At 45.2% G+C, this 27,269-nt stretch overlaps 1 protein-coding gene across 1 annotated transcript in view; it reads left to right on the top strand.

Annotated features, from left to right (window-relative positions):
• PNPLA7 (patatin like phospholipase domain containing 7) overlaps nucleotides 1-27,269 on the top strand; it is a 125,461-nt gene that overhangs the window by 92,663 nt on the left and 5,529 nt on the right. Inside the window, exons 28-34 of the mRNA XM_035341544.1 lie at nucleotides 5,446-5,562; nucleotides 10,105-10,174; nucleotides 12,335-12,451; nucleotides 14,738-14,886; nucleotides 16,347-16,499; nucleotides 19,260-19,370; nucleotides 24,903-24,987. Of these exons, the coding sequence (XP_035197435.1) occupies nucleotides 5,446-5,562; nucleotides 10,105-10,174; nucleotides 12,335-12,451; nucleotides 14,738-14,886; nucleotides 16,347-16,499; nucleotides 19,260-19,370; nucleotides 24,903-24,987 (802 nt within the window). The remainder of the gene's footprint in view (nucleotides 1-5,445; nucleotides 5,563-10,104; nucleotides 10,175-12,334; nucleotides 12,452-14,737; nucleotides 14,887-16,346; nucleotides 16,500-19,259; nucleotides 19,371-24,902; nucleotides 24,988-27,269) is intronic.

Consider the following 27,269-nt stretch of genomic DNA (forward strand, 5'->3'; position numbering starts at 1 on the left):
GCAAGAGACACAGAGGGGCTTGGAGGATGCTTTTGTTAAGCCAACGTTATGCAAAAAGGCTCCAGCAGTGCTCCGTGCTACGGAAGATGCTGATTGTGCTGCTCGAAAGCCTGTGAGCTTTCGCTGGTGAAGGTTATTGCTGAGTGCTCTTTGTGCAAAACCTCATAGCCTAGCTTTTTTAGCCTACGGGGGGTTTTGAAGTATCTCTGTTGTGATGGATTAGATAACACCAATTTTTCCTTTTTTTTATTTTTTTTTTCTTTGGAGCGGTCAAAGTAAATGCTGGGTTTTGTCCTGCAGTCATTTCTCTTGCTGGTATTTTTAGAAATTGGCACCTCTCGAGTAGTACTCCTGGGGCTGAGAGAAGGGAAGTTTCTAATGGGATGTGTTTTTTGGATCTAATGAAGCAGCAAAGAAATAAATTACTTTTTTTTTTTTTTTTTTTGTCAAAATACAGAGGTGTATGAAAATCACCAGTCAGGTTAGTTGCTGTATAGTGCCTCTTTCTTTCTTCTGTACCTGTGTTTAACCAGCAGAACAAAAATTGAACAATCAAAAAAACCTTTCATGTTTTCAGATTGTTGGTTTTAATTGGAGAGTGAATATTTTGAAGTATAAATATTTGACAAAGAATGAAATACTCTGTTGTTGGAGGGAATATGACCATAGGAATCTGTAATTTAAAGCTTCCAGTAACGAGAACTGCATTAAGAACTGCTGGGTAGGGTGATGCGGCCATTCGCTGTCTCTGATCTGAGTGTGGTTGCACGGCAGCTCGACTGGGTCTGAGCTGGGGTTTCTGAGCTTGCAGTCCCAGGGTTCTTCTCTACTGCTGCTCTAGTTCTTCTGCTCTGGGAGATGCTACGAACTGCCTTGGCCAAGAGCTCATGGCTTTATTCTCCTTCTGCCATACTAGTTTTTGGCCAGCCCAGTGCCGTGAGCTGCCTGCTGCACGGGTAAGCCCCGCTTTGGGTCAGGTCAAGCTGCGTCAGTCTGGATCCTCATGCTCCTGAATTGTTGCATCTGTTGCTTCAAAGAAGAAAGCTGTTCTCTGCTGTCCTGGGGCTATGTCCAAGTCCACAGCCCTTGCAGGACTCGGTGCGTGCTGAGGATGCCTTGGGGATGCTGTAGGAGTGACAAACGGCTGCGGAGGAGCCTGGGTGATGGCGTGCAACCACCCTCCGTGGCTAAGTGGGGACGGGCGCAATGCCCACGTGGTGGGAACTGCACGCGGGACTCTTGTGGAATTCAGAGGGAGAGCATAATAAGTAGGTGCAGTGTTTTCTAAATTGCACTGCATCCTACACTGTTTTATTTTGTTCCTATGCCAGATCTTCCTGTATATAACAACAGCTACAAGGAAAGATCCGTGCAAACAAACACAAAATCTGAGATGAGTGGGCAAACATTGCCATACTCAATTGGCACGAGGCGCAGGCAAGATATTAGGGGAAAAATAACTCCTGACCAGAGGAGATCAGAAAAATAAACTGGTCCCAGTTCCCCAGGTGAACGGAGTCGTGGCTATCGTGGCTTAGCACAGGTTCAGGCACAACTAAATGTAATTCAAGCTAAAGCTGCTTTAAAGAGCACAGTGCATCCTGAAGAAATAAGAAGTTAGTTACATATTTCACCCAAATGAATGAGTGCATTTTGTCTCCCAAATGGGGTTGGTAAGCTACAGCAGAGAGCTTGCTTTGGGCATCCTCCAGGCTGCTGGTGCTGGCATGCAGCATGGGCCTGCATGGTACTGTGTGGCGGTTCGCTGCTCTGTAACGGCCTCTTAAAAAACTTTATCAGCCGGTTTAGAAGGTTTTGTTCTGTAGGGTCCTGTGCTTGTAAAAACTAAATCAGATTGCATTTTCCTTTGTAAGCTAACCAAAGTGTTCCCAGTGACACCCAGTGACAGGACAAGGGGCAGTGGGAGCCAGCTGGAACATAGGAGGTGCCACTTCAATATGAGATGAAACTTTTTCACGGTGAGGGTGATGGAGCACTGGGACAGGCTGCCCAGGGGCGTTGTGGAGTCTCCTTTTCTGGAGACATTCAAAACCCTCTTGGATGTGATGCTGTGTGACCTGATCTAGGTGCTCCTCCTCCAGCAGGGGCATTGGGCTGGATGATCTTTCAAGGTCCTTCCAATCCCTAACGTTTGGTGATTCCCTCTGGTTGCCTTTCAGATGCAATTCTGAATTTGAGGCTATTGACAAAAGACAAAAATATAGGTTGCTTTCTTGTTAAATCTTTATTTAAAAAAAAAAAAAAAAAAAGTTGTAGCAAGAGGTACATAATGAATCTATTTTCATGTAGTGCAGTAGTCATGACAGTTTATATCTACCATTTTGATCATAACATTTGAGGTGTTGAAATCAACCCAAATCAAGCATTATTGTCTGTGAAGTTCAGATAAAAGGGTGCATGCAAAATCCAGAAATGGCTATTGCTTGGAAACACGCAGTTAAGGCACCAAACCGCCCTCCTGCTGCCCTGCAGCAGCAGTGTCAGCTAACGCTTATGCAGATGGCATGTTAGCAGTTACCGGATCAGAACATCTCAAAACACGAATTTTTTTTCTTTCTCTCTCCCTTGCTGGACTCTGAGCTGGCCATGGCTTCTTAAATGTTCCAAGTAATATATTTTTTAAAATTTTATTTTCTTCATCCCTTAAATTTCCTAATAGGTCACCTCTAAATCTGAACTTCCACTCGCTGTATTTTCTGTCTTTGGGATAAATCTCTGTTGGTGTGAGTTACATTTTGTCTTTTAACTTATTTTTCTTTGTGTGTTCTTTCACTTGTTTCACTGAAACTTTATAGTTGAACACTGCAAAGGCACTAAACAAAATTCTGGATTCCAGCTCTCCTAGTTTTTTAAAACAACAACAACAACAACATTTAATCATCTAATCTGCTCTGCTGCTTTTAATTTTTGTCCTTGCAACAAGTTCTCCGATTCTCTTGCTGCTTTTTTATACCTGGGGACATTGAAAAGCCTTGGGATTATCCTGGTTTGCAGTGATTTGCAACCATTCTGCAACAAAGAACAAGGTAGCCAGAGATAACAGGTCAGTTTTCTTTTTGCCATCATGTATGTTAGCTCTTGTTCTACTTGGAGGCTTTTACCTTGTCCCTCCCTTGCTGAAGTTGCCTTATGCCGTGGGGTAGCTTTAAAAAGTACTTTTACGGTTGAAACTCTTATTAGCTGGTGTGAAGCAGAGCTGTAGAAATGAACGTGCATGAGAAGTTCCTGAAGAACTGCGGAATGCCTGCTCTGAAGAGAGCTGGTAGCCATGCCCCAGGGCTGTGCTCCCCATCGCTGTGCTGTATGGAGCTGAAGCTGGGTCGGTGTCAGAGATGCCAGCGTTGGCCTTTTCCTGTCGGACAGGAGAGAGGTACAGAGTGGAGCAGAGCTGCTGAGGCTCTGGCAGCCTTTCCAAAAGGCAATCTGTAAATTCATTTCTCTTGGGAGTGCTAGGCGGTAGCAGCTATTCTTGGAAGGCTGAGGGAGACAGTTAGCCATCAGCGTCTGCTATAAGAGCGTCTTTGGTTATGAGAAAGGAGAAGATTAGGAAATAACCATTCATTAGATGGCTTTTGTTCGTGTACAAGATGACTGCAAGCATTAATTGCAGGGAAAACGTAGAGGCTCAGCATTATAAAGGTCATTTGCAGCAAGGATAGCCTGATGTTATGGCGGTGAGTTTCAAGAGACCTTTTTCAGTATTAAATAATGGAATTTTGGCAGATTCGTCTTTCCCTGAATGATTTTCTCTAAGTACTGTCAGAGACTAAATCCCTGTTTTAAGTACAAAAATAATTCTGTTCAACTCTGAAGCTGTAGGTAGCATGTGCAGAGTTAGGCTGGCACACTGTCCTCTCCCCATCAAAACCTAAAAAAAACTAAAAGGAGGATCTGAAGGAAGGTAACGGGTTCATAGCTGCCTTTGCGTTGAGGCTTTTAGCTTCTCCTGAGATTTTTGCTTATATACTGTCTTAAGGCTGCTTTCTCTTTTGTTCTTGTCTGTGTTTTCTCTGGGCAGATGCATAATGTATGTTTAAAAGCAGATGGACATGACAATGTAGGCTAATCCTTCCTTAAATCATTGCTGGAGTAAAGCAGAGGCCAGCTGTTGATCACAGAGCCTTTAATGGATTGCAGTTTTGGAGGCTGTCTCATGCTGTTGATCGCGAGCTGTGCGCAGTGCCACGTGGTCTGTTAAGCTGTTTGTTAAACTCTAGAGAAACGTGGAGGGATAAAATATTAAAATATTTCCTATAAAGGTTGCATCCAGTGAAACCGTATTCATTTGCAGAAGAGTTAATTGTTTTTTTCTTTGTCCTCTATTGCATTTTAACTGAGTATGGTGTAACATTCAGGCACCTGATTTTATTAGGATTTATCAAGCTTTGAGACCAATAGCATAGGTGCAGGACTGATAATGCAGAGGCCGTAGTGCTGCTTGAACTGTCAGCTTAGTTCAGGTATTTTCATCATTTTAGCTTGTAGGTTAGTGCACACATGTAACATCGGAAATGGAGAGGAGAAAAAAATCCTTGAAAGCTTAATTACAGTGTGTGTGTGCTTAGAAAAGGGAAGTTTGACAGTGCCTGCCCACTGCTGCGTAATATAATAGTATCTGTGGTGCTTTAGGAAAGCCAGTGGGATCTGTTTTACCTGCCTGGCGCAGAGTGCCTGCAGCGGTACCTCCGTGCTGGCTACCAGCAGCAGGTGAAGGGCACAACAACTCTCCTGGGGAATGAAAATAATTGACGCTAATACGCAGAAAGTGTGTTTAAAGCTCTTTAAAGCGTGACTTAATTAAACTTGCTGCAATCCCAGAAAGCCACTTACGTGTTTTATAAGTGCTTACGGAGGTAGATTACAGACTGTAAGAAAAACTGTGATCCATACATGAAAAGAGTTGTGCAAGTGTTTACATCAGTTCCGGCATTACGGAGCTCTGATTTCCTTTCCAGGCAGGTGAATTGCAGGTACGCTATGGGAAACTTGAAACATGCTGTGGTTTCAGCTCAAAAGGGCGATGGAGAGGCGGTAACTGCTACCATAGTTCTGTTACTAAAAATAAGTAATCAAGTTGTGCCGTCCAGGTGCATTTGTTAAGGCCTGGGCCTACGTCCACTGCTTTGGAACAAAGTTTGGGTTTATGGCTAGAAGGAAAGGGAAATAAATGTGCGGTCCTACATAGCCTTACTTCAAACTGGCTATGCAATTTGATGCTTTCTATTTGATATTTATGACACCACACAGGGAGTCACTGCTTGTAGTTCTTGTAGCTGTATTCCTGAACATATACAACCTTTGCACTGGCAATAGCAATGCTTACAACTTTGCTGTGGGATCTGGAACACAACCTCTCTCAGAAATGCATGTGCATAACATTAATATCGGGTCTTAAATATATTTACCTTTGGCTTTTTTTTTTAGGTTATGAATTCGGTGTTTAAGACTATTTTGGACTTGACGTATCCAATAACCTCTATGTTTTCTGGAGCGGCTTTTAACAATAGCATCAACAACATCTTCAAAGATAAGCAGATAGAGGTAGGTTGTTTACCCACTTTATGTACGGTGGATGACTTCTCTGTGTCCTGCTGTAACAAATTTCTTTCTGCCTTTCTTCCATTCTAGTATTCCGACAGGGCTGTGGGGAGCTTGAAAATGTTTGAACTGAATGTAATGTTAGGTGAATGTGGGAGGGAGGATATTCTTTCATTCTGGTGGATTTAGAAAAATACAGGTGGAGTGGATTAGCTACTTTTGCTCTCTTTGACAAAGGGATCCAATTGTCCGAGAGCAGAAGTTAGAAGTTAGTCACTGAAGTAAAATTGCCGAGATTGTTTTATCATTATTATGCAAGTTGGGTCTAAGAGACACGACCAAACGAAGGTCTTTAAGAAGGTCCCAACATTTTTTTTAAGATTGAGTGTTTGTGGACAGCCTATTGAAAACTGAAATAACATCAAAGTTTTCTCTTTTGCATAGGGTGACTGTGATCACTAGATGTTGTATGATATCCCTGGTCTGATAGCCACTATCCTCTGTTCTCCAGCAGCAGCAATTAATAAAGTAAATGATCAGTGGCTGTCTTCCTAGATCACTGAGCTTAGAGAAGGTTTGGGTAGTCTTGCAGCCTTACATCATTTGCAGTTTTAGCCACATTATTCCTGTGTTTGGAATCCTTGTGATAAAAGATTCATAAATATATTTAAAATACAGTGATAACTTGCTGCATAATCCAAAACATTCCCTACTTAAATGCAAGGATGAAAGTAAGTGATTAATCATCACATGGGGCTTAAAATAGCATTTTCCTCTGTGGATGGTGCTGGGAACAAGCAGGTTTTAAAGTGATAAGGCCTTCTGAGACTGGAATTTGTTTTGTTAGCTGGACAGCACCAGCACACTTACTCCTTCAGTTGTGTGTATCCCTTCCTGAAGCATTCCAGCTTCTATATTTGGTTTCAGCAGTGCCTGATAAGCAAATACGACTGTTGAATGACTAACACAGCTCCTTTCCCCTTGATTTGGTGTAGCTGGGGAGCTGCCTTTGTGCAAGGCACTGAGACCTGGGCAGTCTGGGTACACTACCCAAGTAGACCCTGGTACCCAGGTAGACCCAGGTAGATCTCCCAGGTAACTTGGTGTGACTTGTGGAACAGCACGGCATGCTGCAGTGTGAGCCTGCAGGAAAATGCTGAGGAAAGCTTTGAGAAGTGACAGAATGGAGGAAGGTCTCCTCTGACCGTGGGTAGCCCTTTCTTCCCCTGGCTTACTGGTTTGTGATCGCTGCTGTTGATTTCTGCAGTGCCTTGTACTTGCCTTTAAGATGCAGCAGGCTTCTTTCCTACACTACGATTTTTATGTAGTGCAGCTGTAATTGTATGATCTGTTCTGACCTTCTGGTCACAGGAAGGAAACTTGGTCCATGAGAAATCCAGTTCTGAGGCATATAACAGCAGCAGCTGGGGGGGGGGGGGGGTGTCACAGGCTAAAACCCTTCAGTCTGTGACTGAGGATGTCTTTGAGCTGGAAGACTTCCATCAGATAAATAAAGAGAAATGTTGTGTGGCTCTGCAAGGAAGGAGGCATTTACTCTTAATTGCAATTCATACTGTCAGAATGGGTTAGCCAGGCATGTCAGTAGACAGACGGAAACTGAAAGCTGCCCAAGTGTAAAAAGTCACTTATAAAGTGACAAAAGCATTAAGCCATGAAGAAATCTTTTCTAAAAGCAGTATTTCAGGACATCCCAACTTCAGATTTGTTTGTTTGTTTGTTTTCTCAGCAGTTGGAGTGTTTTTGGAGTAGGGTGGGTAGCAATGATTTCCAGCGCGGAATGCATATAGCAAGGGTTGGTTCCAGCCTTACAAACACAGGTGCTGTTTGGATGCTTGGCAGCCCTGCTCCATCCTGGCAGTATTCCTGTTGAACTTAGCAGAACCTGAGCACTTCTGCCCATGGGGCTAGGATGGGGACTGGCCAACTGTTATAAAAGCTTAAAATTAAGAAGAACTGGAACAGATTATCCTTTTTGCTTGCCCTGGCTGTGAGGTGTCACTGCTGCCGTTCTCATGCGTGCCCTCGTCCCTCTTCTGCATCGCAGCTCGGGAGCGTAGCCGCTTACGTTGAACTCTTATTTCTGTCATCGAAAGGGAGGTTTCCATTTTCTCCAAAACTTGCTCTTGAACAGCTCCTGTCACGTAGCTGTCTCCAGAATCCCAGCAGTGTTGTTTGTGGGGTAGCCCTGGTTACCAGCAACCCCCGTGATTGCTGCTACAGATTTCAGCCAAAGGCGCTCCAAGAGAAGAAATCTGCCTACGTGAGTCCTTTAAGGAAAGCACACAGAAAACCAGGGCAGGGCGCTTGGAAGATACTTCCTGAAACATACAGTTAGTGTTCCTCTGGAACTACCCATCCTACTGGAGGGAGGACACTGCGTCTGATAAGAGCATTTCCTGACATCTGCAGAGAAATGCCGTTTGCTCCTTGCCTGCCAGTTACAGAAGCATCATGTCCACCCAGACAACAAGAATCATCCTTCCGTATAGACACAGAAGCTTCAGTTTGTACTTGGAGAACAACAAGCTCTCTTGCCTCAGTTCAGAGCCTTAGCTTTTCAGCTCTTAGCAGATGATGCTGCAGTGCTCCTCTGGGAAGAGCTGGGGGTGCCAGCTCAGAGCACGTATCAGAACTGGCACAGGTGGCTCAGAGAGGTTGTGGCGTCTCCTCCTTGGAGATCTTCCAAAGCTACCTGAGTGTGGTCCTGGGCACCCTGCTGGAGCAGGGCTTGGACCAAAGGGATGCAGAGGTGCCTTCCAGCCTCAGCCGTGCTGTGATCCTGTGGTATCCCAGGAGAGCACCAGGAATTTTATCCCTCATGACAGAAACACAAAGTGCTCTTGCAGGTCATCTCAGCTGGAGTTTCTGGTGTGAGGAATCTGAAAAGAAAGCTTCATAAATCTTGTTTTGGGCTTGAACAACGATCTCTCTTGAAAATAAATGAAACTATGTCTGTGAAATGCCATCTTTATGAGTGTATAATAGGTTGTGGCTTGGTTTCCTTCATGCATGAATATGCAAGGAAGTGTAGCTTAGGCTTCTTTCCCTGTTCCTGTATTTTTGCTTAAAATGTGGTTGATGCACCGAGATCCGTGATCATCGGAATATCTTTAGTGCAGAGAGGCACCCCTAATACTCCTGTAGTCACACTTTATTCGTCCGCCCCTCCTGTGGCATTTATACCAGATGGATTGTAATACTTGTGCAGCATCTGTTAGTCCTCCTCAATTCCCCCATCTTCGCAGAGCTGCTTAAGTAAGAGATTAAACTCACTAGGAGGAGGAGGAGAAAAAAAAAAGAAAAGAAAAGAAAAAAAAAAACACCTTGGCAGTTCACAATTTCCTGTTGAACAGCACAAAAAGCTTGCACCAGAAGTGCCATAGGGGGAGTACTTCTCAGCTTGTGCTGACAGCTATAGTCCAAAGCCTTGCTCGGCTAATCTGAGCCGTGCCAGGGAAGGTTCGGATGCCTTACCCCGTGAACAGCATATGAGGCTGGATGGATGGGAAAGCAAATTTACCTCTTCAGCCTAGATTCAGCTTTGTGTGATTGACGGACAACTATCAGCTGTTGTTCTCTGGGCATCAGTGCTGGAGGGCACAAGTCCTCCTCCTTTACCTTTGCAGGCTGCTCTTTTACTATGCACCACAGAGGCTTTCCAAAACTGTCCTCTCTCCAACAAGCTCCTGTGCAGTTGGGAAGCCTCCTCCCACTCTGTTTTTCCAGCTAGTGGGGTGTGAGTACAGGCACTGAGACACAAAGGAGAGCTCCCCCACCCAGGAACAGGGCTGCTTGGTTTTGCCTAGCTTCTGTTGAAGAAGCTAGCTAAGTCCTTTACAAGTCTGTTCTTTTTGTGTACTATCCTCCTTGTTAGGTAGGTTATGTACCGCATTCCTCGCTGCTATTCCATCCTGCAGTATCTCGAGCAACTTTTGGGGTCTTCTTGAAAATCAGCTTTGCAGGATGTTCCTGTAGGTAACGCTGCAAAGCTTTGTGTCGTCGTCTTTGACTCTTGGCAGCTTTGGGTCTCAGCAGCATTGCTCTGTATCTCCTGCTGAAATGACCTCATCACTATATGGTACAACGTGAAAGTCATTTACAGTGGAAGAACATTGCTCAAAGAGGGTCAAAACTCATGTTCTTCCCTCATTTTGTCTTGGGCTCTGGTATTTCAGGAAGTGAAGCAAGAAAAACAAATAAACAACTTCATCTTAAAGAACAGCAGATATCAGAAAAGATAAGCTCCAAGTACGAGGTTTCTGTTATGTTCTGTATGATGTACAGTCTTCCAGAACAAGTGTTTTATGCTATTAAAGTAATTATTTTTCTGCCTTGGTTCTGCCTGAGGTATTTGCGTAAGAAACAAATTTATAAACTTAAACACAAAGCCAATGGATTTTTCTCCACTTGTGTCTACAGCTCTGTCGAGATGCAGAGGTTCTCACTGGCTTCCGTATTAGGCACAGGTTTTAGTTTAAGTGCAAGGTTACAGATTTGGTAAAATGAGGCCCTCCTGTGTTGCAGGATCTGTGGATTCCTTACTTCACCATTACGACCGACATCACTGCCTCAACGATGAGGGTCCACACCGACGGTAAGTGTGCAGGCAGCCTCCTGCAGCATGTCTTAAACAGGGATGTGAGGCTGAAGTGCCACCCCTTGTTCCTGCGGTTTTCATCCTCTTTCAGTTTGTCTTTCCTTTTGTTTTCCCCTCCTCTGTTATTTGATGAGCACCAGCCTGTGGCTGTACACATAACAAGGAGCAGAGCTGTGGGAAAGAAATTAACTGAGACGCCGGATTCACTGTTTAGAGAGCAAATGGCTCCGTTGGCATCGTTCTGTTCCCTTAAAGCATGCTGTGAAGTGCAGGTGTCTTAACCATAAATCAGAACTAATGCAACAAACAAGTTTTAAGATTCAAATTCCCCATAAATGAAGAAGTATTCCCCATAAAGAGACTCCTGTGGCTGAAGCAGAAGCTGGGTTAGGTTGTCATTTGTGTCCAGGCCTCTTTGTTTCTCTGGTGGAAAACTGTAATTCGCCTTACAGTGACTGAACAGAGGAGAAAGATCTGAGCTGTCTGCTCTGCTTTCTTGATGTGGTGGCAGCCCTGTGGGATACTTGCTTTAGCTTTTGTCTGGCTATTTGGGGTAATGGTGCAGTGACTCATGCTTCAGTGAAAACAGCACAAGCCTTCGGGGTGCCGCAGATATTTCTGTGGGCAGGCGAAGCCTTTGCTGCTGTGCCTCTGTTTTATCTTCTGAGTTGGCTGTCCACCAGGTAAGGCTATTCCTGCAGCCAGGGTGGGGCTTGCAGAACCCTCAAACTGCTGCTGCTGACCCCGGGGTGTTGTTGTCTTAGGACAACCAAGGGAGCTAAAACAAGCAGAAAAAGATTAACCTTCCTTAGAGGTTGTTTTCTAGTTCTACAGCAGGTTAAGCCAAGATGTAGATGAAGAAACTCACTCCACCCATTTGCTTGTCCCTGCTTCCTGCGAACACCGGCAGTAGCACCTGTGCCCAGGAATTGCTCTGATCAAAATGGGTTGAGGCAAAAAACCTCTCCCGAAATCTGAAGTTCCAGGAATGCAGCACGGATGTGAGGGTGATGCAAAGGGTGGCTGGAGTCAGAGAGGGAGGAGAGCAGCCCTGACTTGGATCACAAGCTGCCCTAGAAGCCCCCCTTAATGCAATTAAAATCCTAAGCACTGCAGCTGCTAAACAGGTTGCTAACTCAAGTGTGTGCCAAAGTGCATAGGGTGCTGGGTAGCAGTGTGAATAACTCAAGTCAGCATTTTTCTCCTGTGGAAGTTCCAACTTGACTAAAACTATAAATAATAAAAAACAAGCTTGCCAGTATTGACCTGTGCGAAGCAGGAGGAGTGTTTAGGTTACAATTATAAAAAGAACCATTACATATTTTTTTTAAAAAAGAAAATAAAAAATTTGGATATTTTAAGGATCGACCTCTTAAACAAGATTGCTAACATCTTAAACAAGATTACTAGCATCTTTGGAACTACAGTGTCATCCAAATTCAGCTATTGCAAATGTTACAAGGAGAAAAATCAGTAAATAAGACCCTTGAAGCAGAATGGCTTAAAGGAAACGGATCCAATCAATTTCTACTTGATTAAACTTTGTTTCTAACAGCTTAAAATATTGTAACTTTCTTCATTACAGTACCGTTAACAGAAGTGTCCTCAGAAGAGATAAGATCACCACCATGTACTTGCACTAGTTCTATGAGTGAAAATGTTTGCTTATTGCAGAGCAGGGACAGCAGAATTTCTGGGCTTCTGCAATCAGTTCAGCTCCTGCTAAACTGCTAAAAGTCTGTTTTCTGTGGATCTTTGTAGAGCATAATGGCTTTAGCTGCACTTCAATCTGCTTATTTTTTCTATTCCTTTGTCCCCAGGAGAAGCCTTTTCGTTTCCGTACCAGTGTAAGCTCAGCAAAGCACTAAAGATGATCCCTGCAGTCAGGCATACGCTGAAATCTCTTTAAAGGCAATGAATGTGAGGCATGTGCTTCAGACTGTTTCCTAAGGCCTTCGCCTGACTGTAGGTCTGAATGGCCTTTTTTTCCCCTAGCCAGGATTATGGTACAGAAAATAATAAACTTCTTTAATAACTTTCTAATAGTATTCTCAGGAGAACCTCTATCTCCCGGTTACTGTAACGAGTGTGAAAGCCTACCCATCGCTGTGGCAGGGCGTTAATTCTGTTGCCGTTCCCCCCGCCTTGTTCCTGCAGGCTCTCTGTGGAGGTACATCCGTGCCAGCATGTCTCTCTCTGGGTACATGCCTCCGCTCTGTGACCCGAAGGATGGGCATCTCCTGATGGATGGAGGTTATATCAACAACCTTCCCGGTAGGTGTATGGATCGGCTGGGAAGAAGTTACCGAGAATATGTCTCGTCATACAGGCTGCAGAACTTTGCCCTTGTGATTATTTTCCAAAAAAAGAAACAAGGAGAAATGTTGCAGACACCTTTAATCTGTGATGGCTACCAGGAGGCATTGTTCTCAGTTTCCTAGGTGTTTGCTTTACCAAGGCTTTATTAAGACTGTTCTTTGTTATGAACTGTTTCCTAATATTCCTATTCCAAAAATATAATTCCAATTTAGTGCTCACTGAAAGGAGAGCAGAAATTAAACTGCAAGTACGTAGTCTATCATTGTGCTTCTTTCCAAAAGTATCACTTGAATAGGAACTAATTCAGAGAAAGCAAGAGTAGTAGTTCGTTATTCGTCCTGGTGCCAGCGTTAGTAGAACATGCTGCATCAGAGCACTCGCTGGAGGACTGTTGAAAGTAAATGACTGTTGATATTGAAAACAGCGTAGTAAAATTCTCTTTTCTTTATTGTCCAGTTGTGAGTTTTAACTGTAACGTAGGCGCAGGATTGAAGCAGTGAGTATTTTGAGTAGCTTTGTTAAATCAGATGTCTATTCTTGAGAGCAAGTCTGCCAGCGTGCCTCCCTGAGGAGCTGGCAGGATGCACAAACTGTGCTTGGGAGGAAAGAGTGGGCAGCCTCGTGCCAGTGGGGGCTCCTGCAACAGATGCTAGCTTCGTCCTCCCAGGCCACTGGGGACAGGGCTAGGGGCTGAGCTCTGTGCCCAGAGCCTGCAGGGTGCAGCTGGGGTCTTGGTTAGCTGCGAGCATGTGGCAGAGGTGGGATCGTGTGGTGTATGAAGGCTGATGTGGAGCAAGGGCTGATCTGAGGGCTGAACCCAAATGGGATCAAGGTGCTTGAATTCATTGGTGCTTATCTGGGATGTGTTTTGTGTCAGGGCTGCCACTGTGGTCAGAAAGCATTGGAAGGTGGGTGGGTCAGGGGGATGGCCAAGACAGGAAAGAGACGTATGGTGCCATTTCAGTTTGTGTACAAATAGAAAGAAATCCAAGTCAGAGACTACATCTGAGCATCCTAAAGCTTTTGCATGTTCAAGACAAACCCAGACTGTATTTTCTCATCAGGGCTGTATTTGCCTGAAAAACAGAAATAGAAAGAACACAAAATAGACCCCCAAAATCTGCATTTGACATTTGCTGTGTGTGTCTGTAAGCAAAGCCATGAACTGCAAACCAAGACACCATTTTCACCAGTATACATTGGAAGAGTGCTCAGAGCATATATACAGGTGACACTGGGTGGAAGAGATGAGTAGACTGAACCAGCCCAGTAATAGAAGTACAAGTTACAGAACAGATCTGATTTAAATAAGTGTCTAAATTAAGCATCTAAATTGGCTCTTCAGAGCTGTGGTTTTCCTACGCATAACTATTCTGGAAACTGCAACTATCTTGGACTCTGGGGGTGTGGAAGGAGTATAAATTCATTCTGTAAGGTGTGTGTCCTTCTTTTCCCTCCTTTGGCATTTCCCTAAATTCTCCCCCATATCCAAAGGCTGTGGCTAGTCCTCTTCCTACTGACCTTGAAGTAGGAAGTGTTGCCTCATTTCTCTCCAACTTCAAATGCAAATCTTTCTCTTGGATCCCAAGGCTTTTTGTAGACTGAAATCCTCCCAGCCTCTCCTTGCTGTTGGGTTCCTTTGCTGCTCCTTTTCTTTGTCTTCTCTCTGCAGGGTTGCACCTCCTGCACTGCTGACTCTCCTCTTTAAAGCCATTACCAATTGTTCTCTCTCCAGGTTCCCCAGGGCTTTGTTTATACAGGACTTGCCATGCTATAACTAGTCTGGTGTAACCATGGACTTGTGCTGTGTGTGTGTCCTGGCTTCTCTCTGTTCCCTGCCGCACAGGTTTGCTGCTTCCTTCACGCTGGTTTTGGTGGCAGTGTGGTGTTGGTGAGTCAGGTCAGCCTGCCCATCTGGGGAAAGCTTCCCCCATAAGTGACGTTTACCAGCAGTTCAGCAACATGCACTCATCCTGCTGCTATGTAGGGGCTCACTTCGGTGCACAATGGGATCTCGTAGCTCAAATAGAGCACGTGGGGTAGGAGCGTCCCCAGGGAAATAGTCTCTCACCAGCGTTGCTGCAAACATTTATATCTGAAGCTGATCAAAGAGATGCTCGTGGTAGGTATGATGTCAAGTTACACACATACAGCTAGAGAGTATATATAAGTTCAGCTGTGCAGCACCAGAGTTGACATCACTATTGGGAAGTGTACTGATATGACCTTCTTTCCCACTAGCTGATGTTGCAAAGTCCATGGGGGCAAAGGTGGTGATAGCGATCGATGTGGGGAGCCAAGATGAGACCGACCTCACCAACTACGGCGACTGCTTGTCTGGCTGGTGGCTGCTCTGGAAGAGATGGAATCCCCTGGCTGAAAAAGTCAAGGTATTGCAGACTGCATTGCAATCACAGCTATTTTTATGTGCAGAGCAGGAAGCATTCCCTTGGATATTCAGAGAGCAAACCTGGTAACAGGCCATGTTGTTTCTTGGATTTGAGCTCATAATGATGGATGAAGAAAGCTGGACAGTGCCCTGACACCAAAGGAAATAGAGCACCAGGGGAGAGGGTACAGCCCCGCTCTGCAGAGTGTGGGCTGCAGAAGGTCATACAATTGTTAGAGCACAGAAACCTGTTCTTGTAGGTGCACTTAGTTTTGATAAAGTCAGAATTTACAGATTTCACCAATAAAAGTAATAACTTAGTCCAGTTCAGTGTTTCTATCCTAATGTCTCTGGATGGCTGACTAGGGAGGTTTTAGTGCTAGGCAGTAATTAACAATACAACTACTACTCATAAACACTGGGCTGCAGAGTATGATTTTTTTTTCTTGTTGAATGCAGTCAGCCAACTCTATTAAGTATTCTTCTGCATTTCCTAAGCTATCTGGCTCTGCAGCGCTCCCTAAGTGAATGCTGTTTTCTCCTTTACCCACTGTGATTCATGTGTTCCCATTTTGCAATTGGAAATAAAAACCTTGCTTCCCAAAGTTAGGAGAAATATTACAACCTGTGGGTACTGCTCTGTAATCTCAAGTTATTCCTCTGTAATAAATCCCTTCCCTGACAAGGTCTCTTCTCCCTGAGAAGTGGCCTGGCATCCTTTCTGGAGCTGGTGCAGCTGAGTGCCCTGCTCAGTCCTGGCAGAGTTGACGGTGCTGCTCGCAGCATGTAGTGGGAATGCCTGGCTGGGGAAATGAAAGACTCTGACTCTCCTCATTAGTGCCCAGTGAAATGCTGCGGCTGCCCAAATGGCGATAGTCACAAATGAAGACACATGGGATTCCATTTCTAGATTTGTGAGGGTGGTGAAACACCGGAAAAGGTTGCCTGTAGAGTCACCTGTAGACTGTAGAGTGTATGTGGAGGTGTTCTCACCCAGGTGGACGTGGTCCTGGACAGCCTGCTGTGGCTGACCCTGCTTGAGTATAAGGGGCTTGGACCAGAGGGTATCAAAAGGTCCCTGCCAATCTCAGTGATTCTGTGGTTCTGTGAAACCTCTGCCCTGGTACAGTTGTGATCATCACCGATTTCTGCCTTGAAGGATCTCTTAGCCCTCCCAGCTAAGCACAGACCTCTTTCTGAAGTTACCACTACATCCTGAAATGGAAGACTCGATTCCACCTTGCGCCGCAGCAATGTGTCTGACTTTGGAGACTTGTTGGCTGTCCACGCTGCCTGGGAAACAGATGGAGGTGCTGATGTGTGAAGGCTTCAGCAGGCTTCTGTGTGCTTTTGGAATAAGCTTGATGGATAACTTGCTTTCTCTCCACTGTGAATACAGAACATATTCTGAAATGAAATTTCTGAATTAATCATGATGGGTACGTCTGTCCTGGTTGGCAGGTGCTGAATATGGCAGAGATCCAGACACGGCTTGCATACGTGTGCTGCGTGCGGCAGCTGGAGATGGTGAAGAACAGCGAGTACTGCGAGTATATACGGCCACCCATTGACCGATACGGCACCCTGGAATTTGGGAAATTTGATGAAATCTGTGTAAGTGCATCCTGGGGAAGGCAGGTCCCCCGTACTGACATTCTGCAGAAGTCTACTGCTTTGTGGTGCTAATTAATACCTAAGCGGTATAAGAGTAAGAGAAGTCAGTTGGCACAGAGTGAATAATTGACACTAAATAATACCACGGAATGATAGCATGACTGTGAGATTGGATTAACAGTAGAAATCGAGTTACTAATTGTGATTATATAATAACCTGTGAACGGATCAGTTGCCTCGCTATCTCATGTCAGTCCTTACTCAGCTGCTTGGTAAAAGCTCTTTGGTGTCTGAGCTGTTTTGGGCAGTTGTGGTTTGTCAAATGGTGTCATTTCTCTTCCTTGATTGTGTAGCTTGTTGTCACATGAAAGATTTGAAGAAATCTGTGGGGAGGCCGTGAATCATTGAAATGGAGGGTAACATGCTAAGATACCTGACTCGGCTAACATTTCAACACTTCTATTAATAAAACATTCCATCCACAATTCCTCCACACCTGATAGCATATCAGGAAAGTGGCACCAATGTCAGTGGAAGGACGTAGTAAAAAGGGTAGTACCAGGTTCCAAAAACTAAATCCCAAAGATATGTATGGGAAATCAGCATGGGAAGAACTGACTCCAGATGTGCAGTTGAATTATCTTGGTGACATAATCCAGCATTCAAAACCAAAACATTTCTGCCTGATTTGAGGGAATTATAGCAATTTTGGCTCATTGTCTCTTGTCAAGGAAGTCATTTTACTGTCTTTTTCCGTTCTTTGCTTCAGCTGTGCAAGTATCTTCTGTGTTCAGGTGTTTCTGCATGGGTCTGCTCTTCTCCTAGTCTGGGAAAAAGGAGGAGGGAGAAGTGCCAATTTTCCTTTAAGCAGTTCTCCTTTACAGATGTGTTGAGAACCAACAACACTCATTAGGCTGCAGATTGCTTTCTCAACATTGTTGTCTTACAATACTGTCTTATAAATACTGAGGAAAAACAGAAATGCAATTAAGCCCTGCAGATTTACATTTGAGAGAGTACTTAGGAACAAAGAGCAGCTATTCAAAGCCACCAGCTGATTTCCCCAGTATAAATATTTTCCCAAGGATATTGGATGTCATAGCTCCTGGGTAAACAGCTCTGTCTCCTCGGCAGGGAACCTGAGGCTTCCCTGTTTAAATAGTGCTCTTCATGAGGAGCAGTGTCCTGGCCCTTTTTAAAACCTTGACAAACAGGTCTGATAGATCATCGCAGTAACAGTAAGCTGTCAAATCATTGTTCTGTCTAATTTGCTGTCATTAAAGAGATTTGAAGACACCAGGCATTTTTTTCTCAGTGGAATTAAAAACTTGAGGAAAGTGCAGTTTCTCAAAGACGTCACTTTCTTTGAGCAAGTTCTTGGCACGAGATGTTCCAGGTAGAGAGGGCAGCACCCTCCTGGGTTTTCATTTCCTACAGTGTAGCTAAATAAGCTTTGTCCCGGGGGGAGCTTTACACTGTGCTGACCTTAAAGGGCATTCTAGGCATTCCTTTATCCTTACAGGCTATGAAATAATGTGTTCGTTTTGTTGTTGTTGTTTTAATTTTGGCTGTGTACCTGGATTGTCCAGGAAATAGAAATGGGCACCATGTAGCTGCAATTCGCTGTGTTCAAAAGAACAAAAATCCTCCCTTCTTCAGGAACAAAATCCCTGTTCTATATCTGCCTGTAGCGATAAGGTGGCTGCGTGTCATTTCCTGAAGCTCGAGTTCTTTTGCATGCTTGGGATCAATCTGATCCAGCAAGTCATAGACCTGTCAGGTCCCTTTTCCTTCTGAGCAATCACATCCAGCCTAGGCTGAGAGGCTGTGATGGATCGAAAGGTGAATTCCACTGTAAGCGCTTGCTCTGCTTTGAATTCTATCCAAAAAAACAGTTGGGGAACAATACCAGCTCGGCCAGGGCTGCTCCCAGCACCCGTAGTGACCACGCAAGTGGGAGGCTTAGCGTGTGCTGCCACTGCGAGAGCTGGAAATAGAATCTGGGGTTCCCAACACCTGTTGCTCTGTCCTTTCAATTTGATTGTTAAGCACCATTTCTGTGGCCTCACTAGGGAAAAATAAAATAAAATAAAACAAAACTCGGAACAATTATTTTTCCAGTTGTTTACATGCTAACGGCATAGTGCCATGTTACTATTCCAAGTGTAAACTTCTTTATACTTTTAAAGTACTGGGACGTAGAGTTTGTGGTTTTGCTGTTGTACATCTGCCACTGTGTCTACTCCAGCAAACTGACCCCTGTGTGCTTGGTGCTGTTAGGCTTACCTTGCTAAACGAGGCTTTGCAACCCAGGTACCCTACAGTAACTTTTCTTTGCTAGAAAGGGGAACCCAAGAGTTTCTTTTCTGGGTTTCTTTGTACCCAAGAAGGGAAAAGACAGATTAATTTGCATTGTTACGTTCTTCCAAAGAAAGAGCCTGTGTGCATACACGTACTGAGCTTCATATGGCATTATTCTGTGAACCTGCTTGAAGCTGCTGCTCTAAAAGTAGTTGTCAGGTGGCGCTTTTCTGTACATACTGTGGGGTCAAGGATCCAGCTAGCATTTAGACTTAGAATAGCGCCTTGTTTGCTTAATCATTCCCCCCTAATCATTAGGCTGAGAAGCTTTTCTAGCTAAGGATGGAAGGTACCAGAACATGCATCCTGCCTTTGGGATAGACATCTGGATTTCCTGGATAATGTTTTTTGTTACTAATGTACTTTTTTTTTTCTTTTCTCCTGGTTCTCTTTTTCTAGGAAGTGGGATATCAGCATGGGAAAACTGTCTTTGGTGTCTGGTGCAGGAGTGGAGTCCTTGACAAAATGCTAAAAGACAGACAAGAGACTTGCAAATCCAAAACTTCTGATGTAAGTGCTCAGTTAATGCACTCTTCTGCAAGAGAGACTTGATGCACAACAGGTTGTATACTGCCCAGAAACGTTGGGGGTAAGAAGGAGAAAGTTGCCTCGAGTCCTTTCTTGTGAGGCTGCATCTATTAGTTAAAATCTTTTGAGGCCAGAAGAGGTATAATCAGTTTTTCAGCAACTCCTTTCTTTGAGCCTGGTGAATGAGGAGGTCCTGCACTTCTTTGATCATCAGGTACACGTGTGGCCAAGGTGCGCTCTACCAGAGTCCCGGTGGTTTTGATAGCCACATTTAAGAAGAAACAGTCTCCGTCCCCAGTATGTAATGTATATACCCCTGCAGAGATCCACCCATATCCTCACCAAGTAGGATGCTCTCTGAAACCTCAAGAAACGAAGCACTGTAGGGCAGCTCCCCTTGTTGCTGTTTCGTTCTACCAGATTGATACCACGTTTGTATCCCAAAACCATGCACAACACAAGTACTTGAGGGAAGGCAGGATGCTCACCCATAACCAGGTGTAGCTGATGTGGAGGTGTTTACGTGCCCACCATTCTCTTCTTCCCTGTGTGGGTCAGCAGTTAGAGGGCACTGAAACTGCTGCCTGAGCTGTTTTCTCCACCAAGGGTGGAAGGTGTGGCCGTGCCCCAGCAGGTCCCGTGGGTGGATGATCTGCGAGAAGGTGATGACAGAAGGACGATCTGTGGTTTCAGGCACTGGGCCACGTTTGTACCCATTGCATGAATGCATGTGTAGATTGCCTCTCAGAGCAGAGCTGGGTAGGCACAAGTAACTTTAAGAACTGCTATTCATTTATTCCTGTGCCACAAATTTCAGGTGGTGCCTGGGTATTGTTCTTGCTACCAGAAACTGTTCTACTAGGGCAGTGGCTCTCTCCCACCCCATCTTTCTGATCTGTCCCAAGCTGCCCAGTGCTTGTCACCAAAGATGTGACCCGGGATCTCTGGTGTTGATCTCCACCATTGCTGGCTTTCCTGACATGACTCAAATACTTCTCAGATGCTTCCAGAAAGCTTGAAATAAATCCTTGCCATGGATACATTTTTAGCTAAGAGTTAAAATCCTTGCAAGGCCTCAGATTTCTTGTTTTGTTGTTTTTCTCCCTTGCTCCTCTACTAGGAAAGGCATTTCATAAGGCTCTTATTACAGCTCCATGCAAGCTTGCAATGTTGTTGAAGTACTTAGAAGTAGGATGAAAATCTCTTGGGTTTACAATTTCAGGATTTAAGTCAGCCTCTAGAGCTGGCCCAGTAACTGTGTGGGCTGCCTGAATTTCTGGGGAAGTTTTGGTTGTTTTTAGGAAACAGTTATCACCTTTTTGAGGACTTGGGTACTATATTATATTGGCTTATTATCCTTACTTCCTTCAAATTCCTCTGATTTAAAACCCAAGTGCTAAAAAGACTTCATGTTTTATATAGTAACTCTTCTTTATTGTCTTTTAGAGATAAGGAAATTAGTAGCAATACTTTAAGTGATTGCCAAAATGTATCATCGCTGTAGTAAGCTTCAGTAAGGAAAGTCAGTGGAGGTGAAAAATGAGAGTTTGCAGCTCCTCCAGAGATCGGCTCTCCAGCACTTCTCCTAGGAGAGAAATGGTGTGAGCAAGGGGAGAGGAAAGGCAGCCCTTGAAGGGATGGATGTTAGCCCAGCAACAGGCGGTAGTTTTTTTTTTTGTTTGTTTGTTTTTTTTTCCTTTTTCCAAACGCCCACATCTGAGCTCTTTGCCTTTAGACCCCCATTTGTCACAGGAGAGAGATGAGTGCTTGTAGGGTGTGAGTCACTTGCAGAAATGGAAATGGCTGTAGTGGGATAAGAGAGATGGCACCCTCAGCTCCCTCCCTGTGAAGGGAGACAAGGGGGAGCAGTGCTGATGCCTTTGTACCATCAGAAGATGAATCCCACCCAAGCTGACGGGCAGGGCAAGTGGCTGTGGGAGGAGCACAGAGGAACTGAGCTTTGTGGGAAAAAAAAGCTGAGAGTAGCTTGAGGAGCACCAAAACTCGTCAGCTTCTTACGTTTTACTGGCAAGATGACCTGCAACAGGAGATGCATGAGCTGCAGAAGAGGGGGTCCCCCATTCTGCCTCTGACACATGATGTTCAGGCTGGCTACATGCTGGTATGTGTTTGTGTGTGTTGATAGTCGTAAGGAGAAGTCAAGGAGGAGAAGTGTGTGTGTGTGTGTGTGTGTGTGTGAAATGGTTGTGTGTCCTATTGTCCTCTAACTTTTATCACCCAGCAGTAACAAGCTTGAACATCTTCACTGCTGTAACAAATGTACCTTTCAAACCAGACTTCTTTAAGAATTGCCTGTCATATGGGATACAATAAGTCAGGCTAATTTCAGTCAAATCAGTATTACAGCTGTGCATGATGCAGGGTTTTGAACATTTATCGTAATCTACCCTGCTTTTTTATGTCACTTCAACTGCCATGGAGATCAAATAGGTCGTGTAGTGGCTGTAGACAGAGCTTGTCATTGTGTTTCTGTGTAAGCACTTCATAACAAGGTAAAGTGCTGACTGCTGAGACACCAAGATTATGAAAAGAATGGGTGCACGACAATGTCTTGACAAACCGCCTGGTCAGCTTTGTGTGGTCCCCAGGCCTGAAGCTAAGTTCCAGGCTATGTTCCAAGGACCCAGAAAGTCATCTGCTTTTTCCTCCAGCTACTCTGGAGCCTAGGAAAAAGCAAGATATTTTTTCCATGTGACTTGTTTTTGTGAGTTTATTTCTACAAAATAGCAAGTATTGTAGGCTCTCTCTGAGGTGTTCAGCTTTTTTTCCTTAGTCCATTAAAGTCATTTAAGTCCTTTAGCTGTGCTATCTTCCAGGGATAACAGCTGATATTTTTAACTTGCCTTTCATTAGCAAAGGTTTTGATGATCTGTGTTTTAGTTCTTCAGCTATTTCTGGAGTGTTCAACATCTTGGAGTGTTGGGCTCGGTTTCTTTTCATCTTGTTTCCATGTCGTAAGCGTTGCATTTTTACTTAATCTCCAGATATTTAAGCATTTAGATATTCCTTCTTTGCTTTCATCATTCAGTTGCTACTTATCTTTTCTTAAAATGCAAATACTGAAGCCATGAACAACAGCAACCTTACATAGGGTTCATTTGAACAACCCTTATTCTTCCCCAATGCAGAGTAATGCAGTACCGTAAATTGGATCTCCTCGGGGAAGTTTTGTCTATTGAAGTCTATTCATAGTCAAAGCTAAATATAATCTAGCAGACTACAATAGTAACTGTCTCTCTCCTCTCATTTATTTAATAAAGATTATGCTAAAGAGAATACTTTCTTCCTTCTCGGAAAAAAAATCCGCAGGAAGGTTTGAGAGTAGGTTTCAAATGAATCTTCTTTTCCTTGTGTTAACTGATGGGAGTGTGGTTTTGTCCTCAAAAGTAGTCAGAGCAAACTTTTAAACATTAAATGCCTTTTTTGCAAAGCATCAAATGAGCGTGGGAAGACACCTGGTTCCCCACAAGTGGCGTTCCAGTCGGAGTGCTAAGACTTTGGGGTGCAGCTGCCTCTCCAAGCTTCCTCTTGCAGGCTTACCCATGGGTTCATGTGTATGTCATATTCCCTAGCTTGGGATCATGTGTATGGCAGTGACTACAACAGATGCTCCCATGGGCAGGGTCTCACTTAGGATTGCCTTCATGCTCATCTGTCCTCCCAGCTTTTCTCTGGGGGCATGTGAGCTGACGCTAGTTTTCCAAGAGCATCTTTTGGCGATGTTCCCTGCAGGCTTTGCTCAGCACTTCATACAGTGCCCTGCACTTTCCCCTCCAAAGCCAGTCCCTGCTCTGCTGCACCCTCCCCAGGACAGCCTGGTGCGTGTCTGTGCGAGCGCTGAAGGCACCCAGTCTGTTCCTTTATGACAGTCCTCGTTTGTACAGTGCAGGTGATTGCCTCAAACGTTGCTGTGTCTGCTCTGTGGCCACAATTCGCACATATCCCTTGCTAAGTCATGTGGCACAAAATGAAGATGAAGCTGCTCTTTTTTTGCCCCATGTCCTGGGAAATGGCCACCTGCAGACGCTTCACTGGGACCATCCAGGTTGTGTGCTCACGATGAAGCAGGACTGACTCACTCTTCTGGCTGGTTCCTTAATGGTCAAACCTTATTCTGAGCTTCCTGCTTCTTTTTTATTTTAAAATGTGTGTCCTAAGCTACTGCTGTTTCATTTCATACAGGTATTTTTTAAATTCCCTTTGGGTCTTTTTCTGTCCACTGCTCCCCAGCAGCTGTTTGTCCTGAATCCTTTCCCTGCTTAGGCTGTGCTAAATTACATCAAAAGTTAGTTACGGATTAAAGGTCAACTGAGAGCAATCTGCTGCAGCTGTAATGGGCTGCTGCTGTGACCCCTGCAGGGGCCATATGATTCACAGCATCAGTGCTCCTGCCAGAAGAGCAAAGAATTGCTCGCAAAAACGCTGTATGAGGAACCTGCCCTGCCTGGAGGTGTGTGGGCAGGTCTGTCCCAGCAATTCCTGGCAGCCCAGTGCCAATAACATGCCCCCCACGAGCTCTTCCCCTTAGCTCTCCTCTGGGGCAGGTTGCTACTGTACTAATTAAAGGGACTGTACTAATTAAAGGGACTGGTTTGAAAATAGGCAAAGGGTGTTTGAGTTGTTGTCCAGTGACCCTGTGTCTGGCCCTGAGGAAGGGGGGAGGTAAGCCCACGTGCCTCACTCGGGGCCAAACACACAGGAAGGCCAAACTGAATCTTAAATGCTATGAATCTTATGAATCTTAAAAGTTGGGTTTTATTAAAAAGACAAACTAAAGCAGGCAACTCTTCAAATCCCAGAATGCTCAACCTGCTGCTTGGGTGAGACAGAATAAAAATAGAAAGGGTTTGAAAAGAGGAGTTACAGTGGGAAATACTTCTTGCGAGCAGACCTCTTGCCTTGGGTTCCTGCTCACTGCAGCACCTTCAGCCCGATTTGCCGAGAGGGCTGGGGTCCCCTGAAGGCTCCTGGTCACCCCTGGCTGCTGCCTGCTTGGCCACACGGCCTCCCAGGGCCTCTGCTGGCTCATGTATGGCACCACAGCCCCTTCTCCCTCCCACCAGGCTCCTGAGGGAAGGAGAAATCTCCCTGGGGGCTGCACCTGGCCCAGCTGGTCCCTTTTATGAAGTAACACAGCATAGTGATAGAGAGCAAGCAAGCAAAAGGAACGCTGTCTGTCAGAGAGTCCAGGCCCACCAGTTCTTGTCTTTGTCACCTTTTCTATAGTTTCCTAATTTTTTATTAAGGTCTTGTATTGCATGGATGGAGAAGGGCGCGTCAGAGATTGCCCGGTGTCTGCTTGCTGTTGGGAATCCCATCTTTGCAGCCAGGCCATGCATCAGGGGCATTGTTATGTGAATTACTCACTGATGAATAATGAGGGTGAAATATGTGTCTGGAGCTTTCCCTGTTCAGTATAATTCTTACACAGTCTTGAATTGGATATTTTGTGTATATTTGGTAACATGCCTAAACCTTAATGCTGTGTTTCAGAATGTGACCTGTGCCACCACCTCTTTTACGGACCTGGCAGAAATTGTGTCCAGGATTGAGCCAGTGAAAGCCCCCGTGGCAGACGGTGAGTTGAGGGACCCGGCCGGTGCTGCAATGCAGCAGGAAGGGCAGCACGATGGGGCTGGCCGCTTCATTGCTTTCTTTTACCAGCCCGTGCTGCGAGCTGTGATGTGTTTGAGGGCTGCCTGCTGCTGGCTCTGGTGTCAGTCGTGGGCTGCTTGGGTGAGGGTGGGACTCGGGTGCTCTTGCCGTGGTGAGACATCGCTGCCAAGCGTTACTGGCATGGTCTTGTGTGCTTTCCTGGTGGGAGCAATCCCTGTTCCAGTTAGCCTAATTTTGAGTGAAATAGCACACGTGTGTCAGCTCTCACAAAGCTGGGCGCTCATTCCTCCTCGTGCTGTCCATGTCCCTGTGCTGGCTTCAGTCTTTGGTCTGTGTCCTTTTGAAACAGGAGGAGGGTGATTTAAAGGTTTGACTGAAGGATCTTTTTGTGCTACTTTGAATCAAATCTGGAATGACTCACTGGCTTGATTGCTTTATGTACACGGCTATTACAGGGAGCACTAATGAACTGATGTGGAACAGGAATGGCTCCTGCACTTCTACGTGGCGGCACTTGAGAGCTTTGTGCCTCAGACATGTCCTACGGAGCAGCTCCCTGTAAATATCACAACCGAAGACTCACTTAACAGGATCAAACAGAGCCTTGGAGGCCTGAAATCTCCAAGCGTTTTACCAGTGCCGGAGCTTTTTATAAACAGTCTCTCCCCCTCCTCCCGATTCTTGTTCTTGCAGAGGAAAATCTAAAGTTAGCAGTCCTTCCATCTGTGACTGTTTGTAGAGATGTCCCTGTGGTAATTTGAAATGCTAATTGCAATCATATGCCTTATGAAGAAAATATTAATCAAATGTCTGAAACAGCCATTGTGAATAAGATTGAAGAATTCATGTAACATGGTTATTTAAGGCATCGGCGCCGAGTCCTGCTGAGACTCAACCCGTGTGGTGTGACAGGTCTTCCTCCGATACAGCTTCTGATGACTCACCCTGTTAGGAAGATTTTCTTTTTGCTAGGTGAGGCCATTAAACACAAATAAGTAACTTTCAAGAAGTAGATAAGGCAAATTTTGGCCTAAGGAGGGGCATGTGCATGGGGTATTTGGGATGCAAGGGACAGGTGCCCCGTGGTCCCAGAAGACACTGAAATGTTTGTTGTAGGCTCCGGAGGAGGGGGGAGGATGGCAGGAGAGAGCTGTGCATACAGACAGCGGGTCTTGGAGGAGTCTTGTGTTCATGTTGTGGGTGACTTCATGTGGTACCTGCAGGATCTGTGCCTGGTTTTGACGGGCAGTGGCCATTAAGGCATTCCCTGAACGTGGCATTGTCCCCGTGCCTCTTGCTGAAGAGGTGACTGGAGCTCGGCAGGAGGGCAACTGCTGCCCTGGCAGCGGCCCAGTGGCTGTTGGATGGCTCCTCACGTGTGCTGGTGAGCCTTGGGATTTGTCTGCTGGTGAAGGTGGTCTGACTGCATTTGTCCTGTGCAAGTAATAAGACAGGGTGCTTCCTCGTAGTGTGTATATGAACTGGCACTGTCAAAAAAGGTTAAACTTTTTTTTCTCCCTGGAAATCCCTCCCTGAGTGAGATCTCAGACCTCAGGGACTGTAGAAGGGCTCTGCCTGTCCTGATTGTGTACTGCAGGTCTCAGGCTGGATGAAGAAATTCTGTTGATAACTTTGTTCTAAAAAAAAAAAAAGAAATAAATAAAAAAAAACTTCCCTGCCTTTTCTCCTAAAGAAGAGATGGCTTTAGATCTAGAGGCTCTGCCAGCCTGTGCCAGTCCAGGGCCTTTCACCCTTTGTACTGACATTTCCCCCTTTCTCCTGGGCTTTGTAGTCAATCAGAATGTAACAGACGTTCTTTCACTCTTGAACAAACTGAGGAAAATGATTAAAATAGTTTAAAAGGTGGGGGGAGAGGGAAGAGGCGACTGTCCATCAGGAAGAGTTGGGGAGAAGGAAGTCATGGAAGCTCTGTGCTGGACCCAGGGTACCTGTGCCTTCTGAGTGAGCATGTGGGGAAACATATGTAGGAGAACAGAAGCTTGTTTTCACAGTTGAGATGCTGCAGTACTTGTGGCTGTGTTTCAGTTCTGCATCACAACACTTCTGCAAATCACTTACTCGATTGGGATTTTTGTCTTTGTTCAGCTGTAATTGCGTTTTGCACAGCTGCGGCCTTGGCCAGCACAGCGCAGATGCTGTCCTCCGAGGGAGGCTCAGGCACAGCTCTGGTCGTGTCCCCAGCCAGGAGGGTTTGCTGAGGCCTGAAGTCACGCACACTCAGGG

This window comes from Oxyura jamaicensis, chromosome 17, assembly GCF_011077185.1.
Source record: "Oxyura jamaicensis isolate SHBP4307 breed ruddy duck chromosome 17, BPBGC_Ojam_1.0, whole genome shotgun sequence".
Taxonomy (NCBI): domain Eukaryota; kingdom Metazoa; phylum Chordata; class Aves; order Anseriformes; family Anatidae; genus Oxyura; species Oxyura jamaicensis.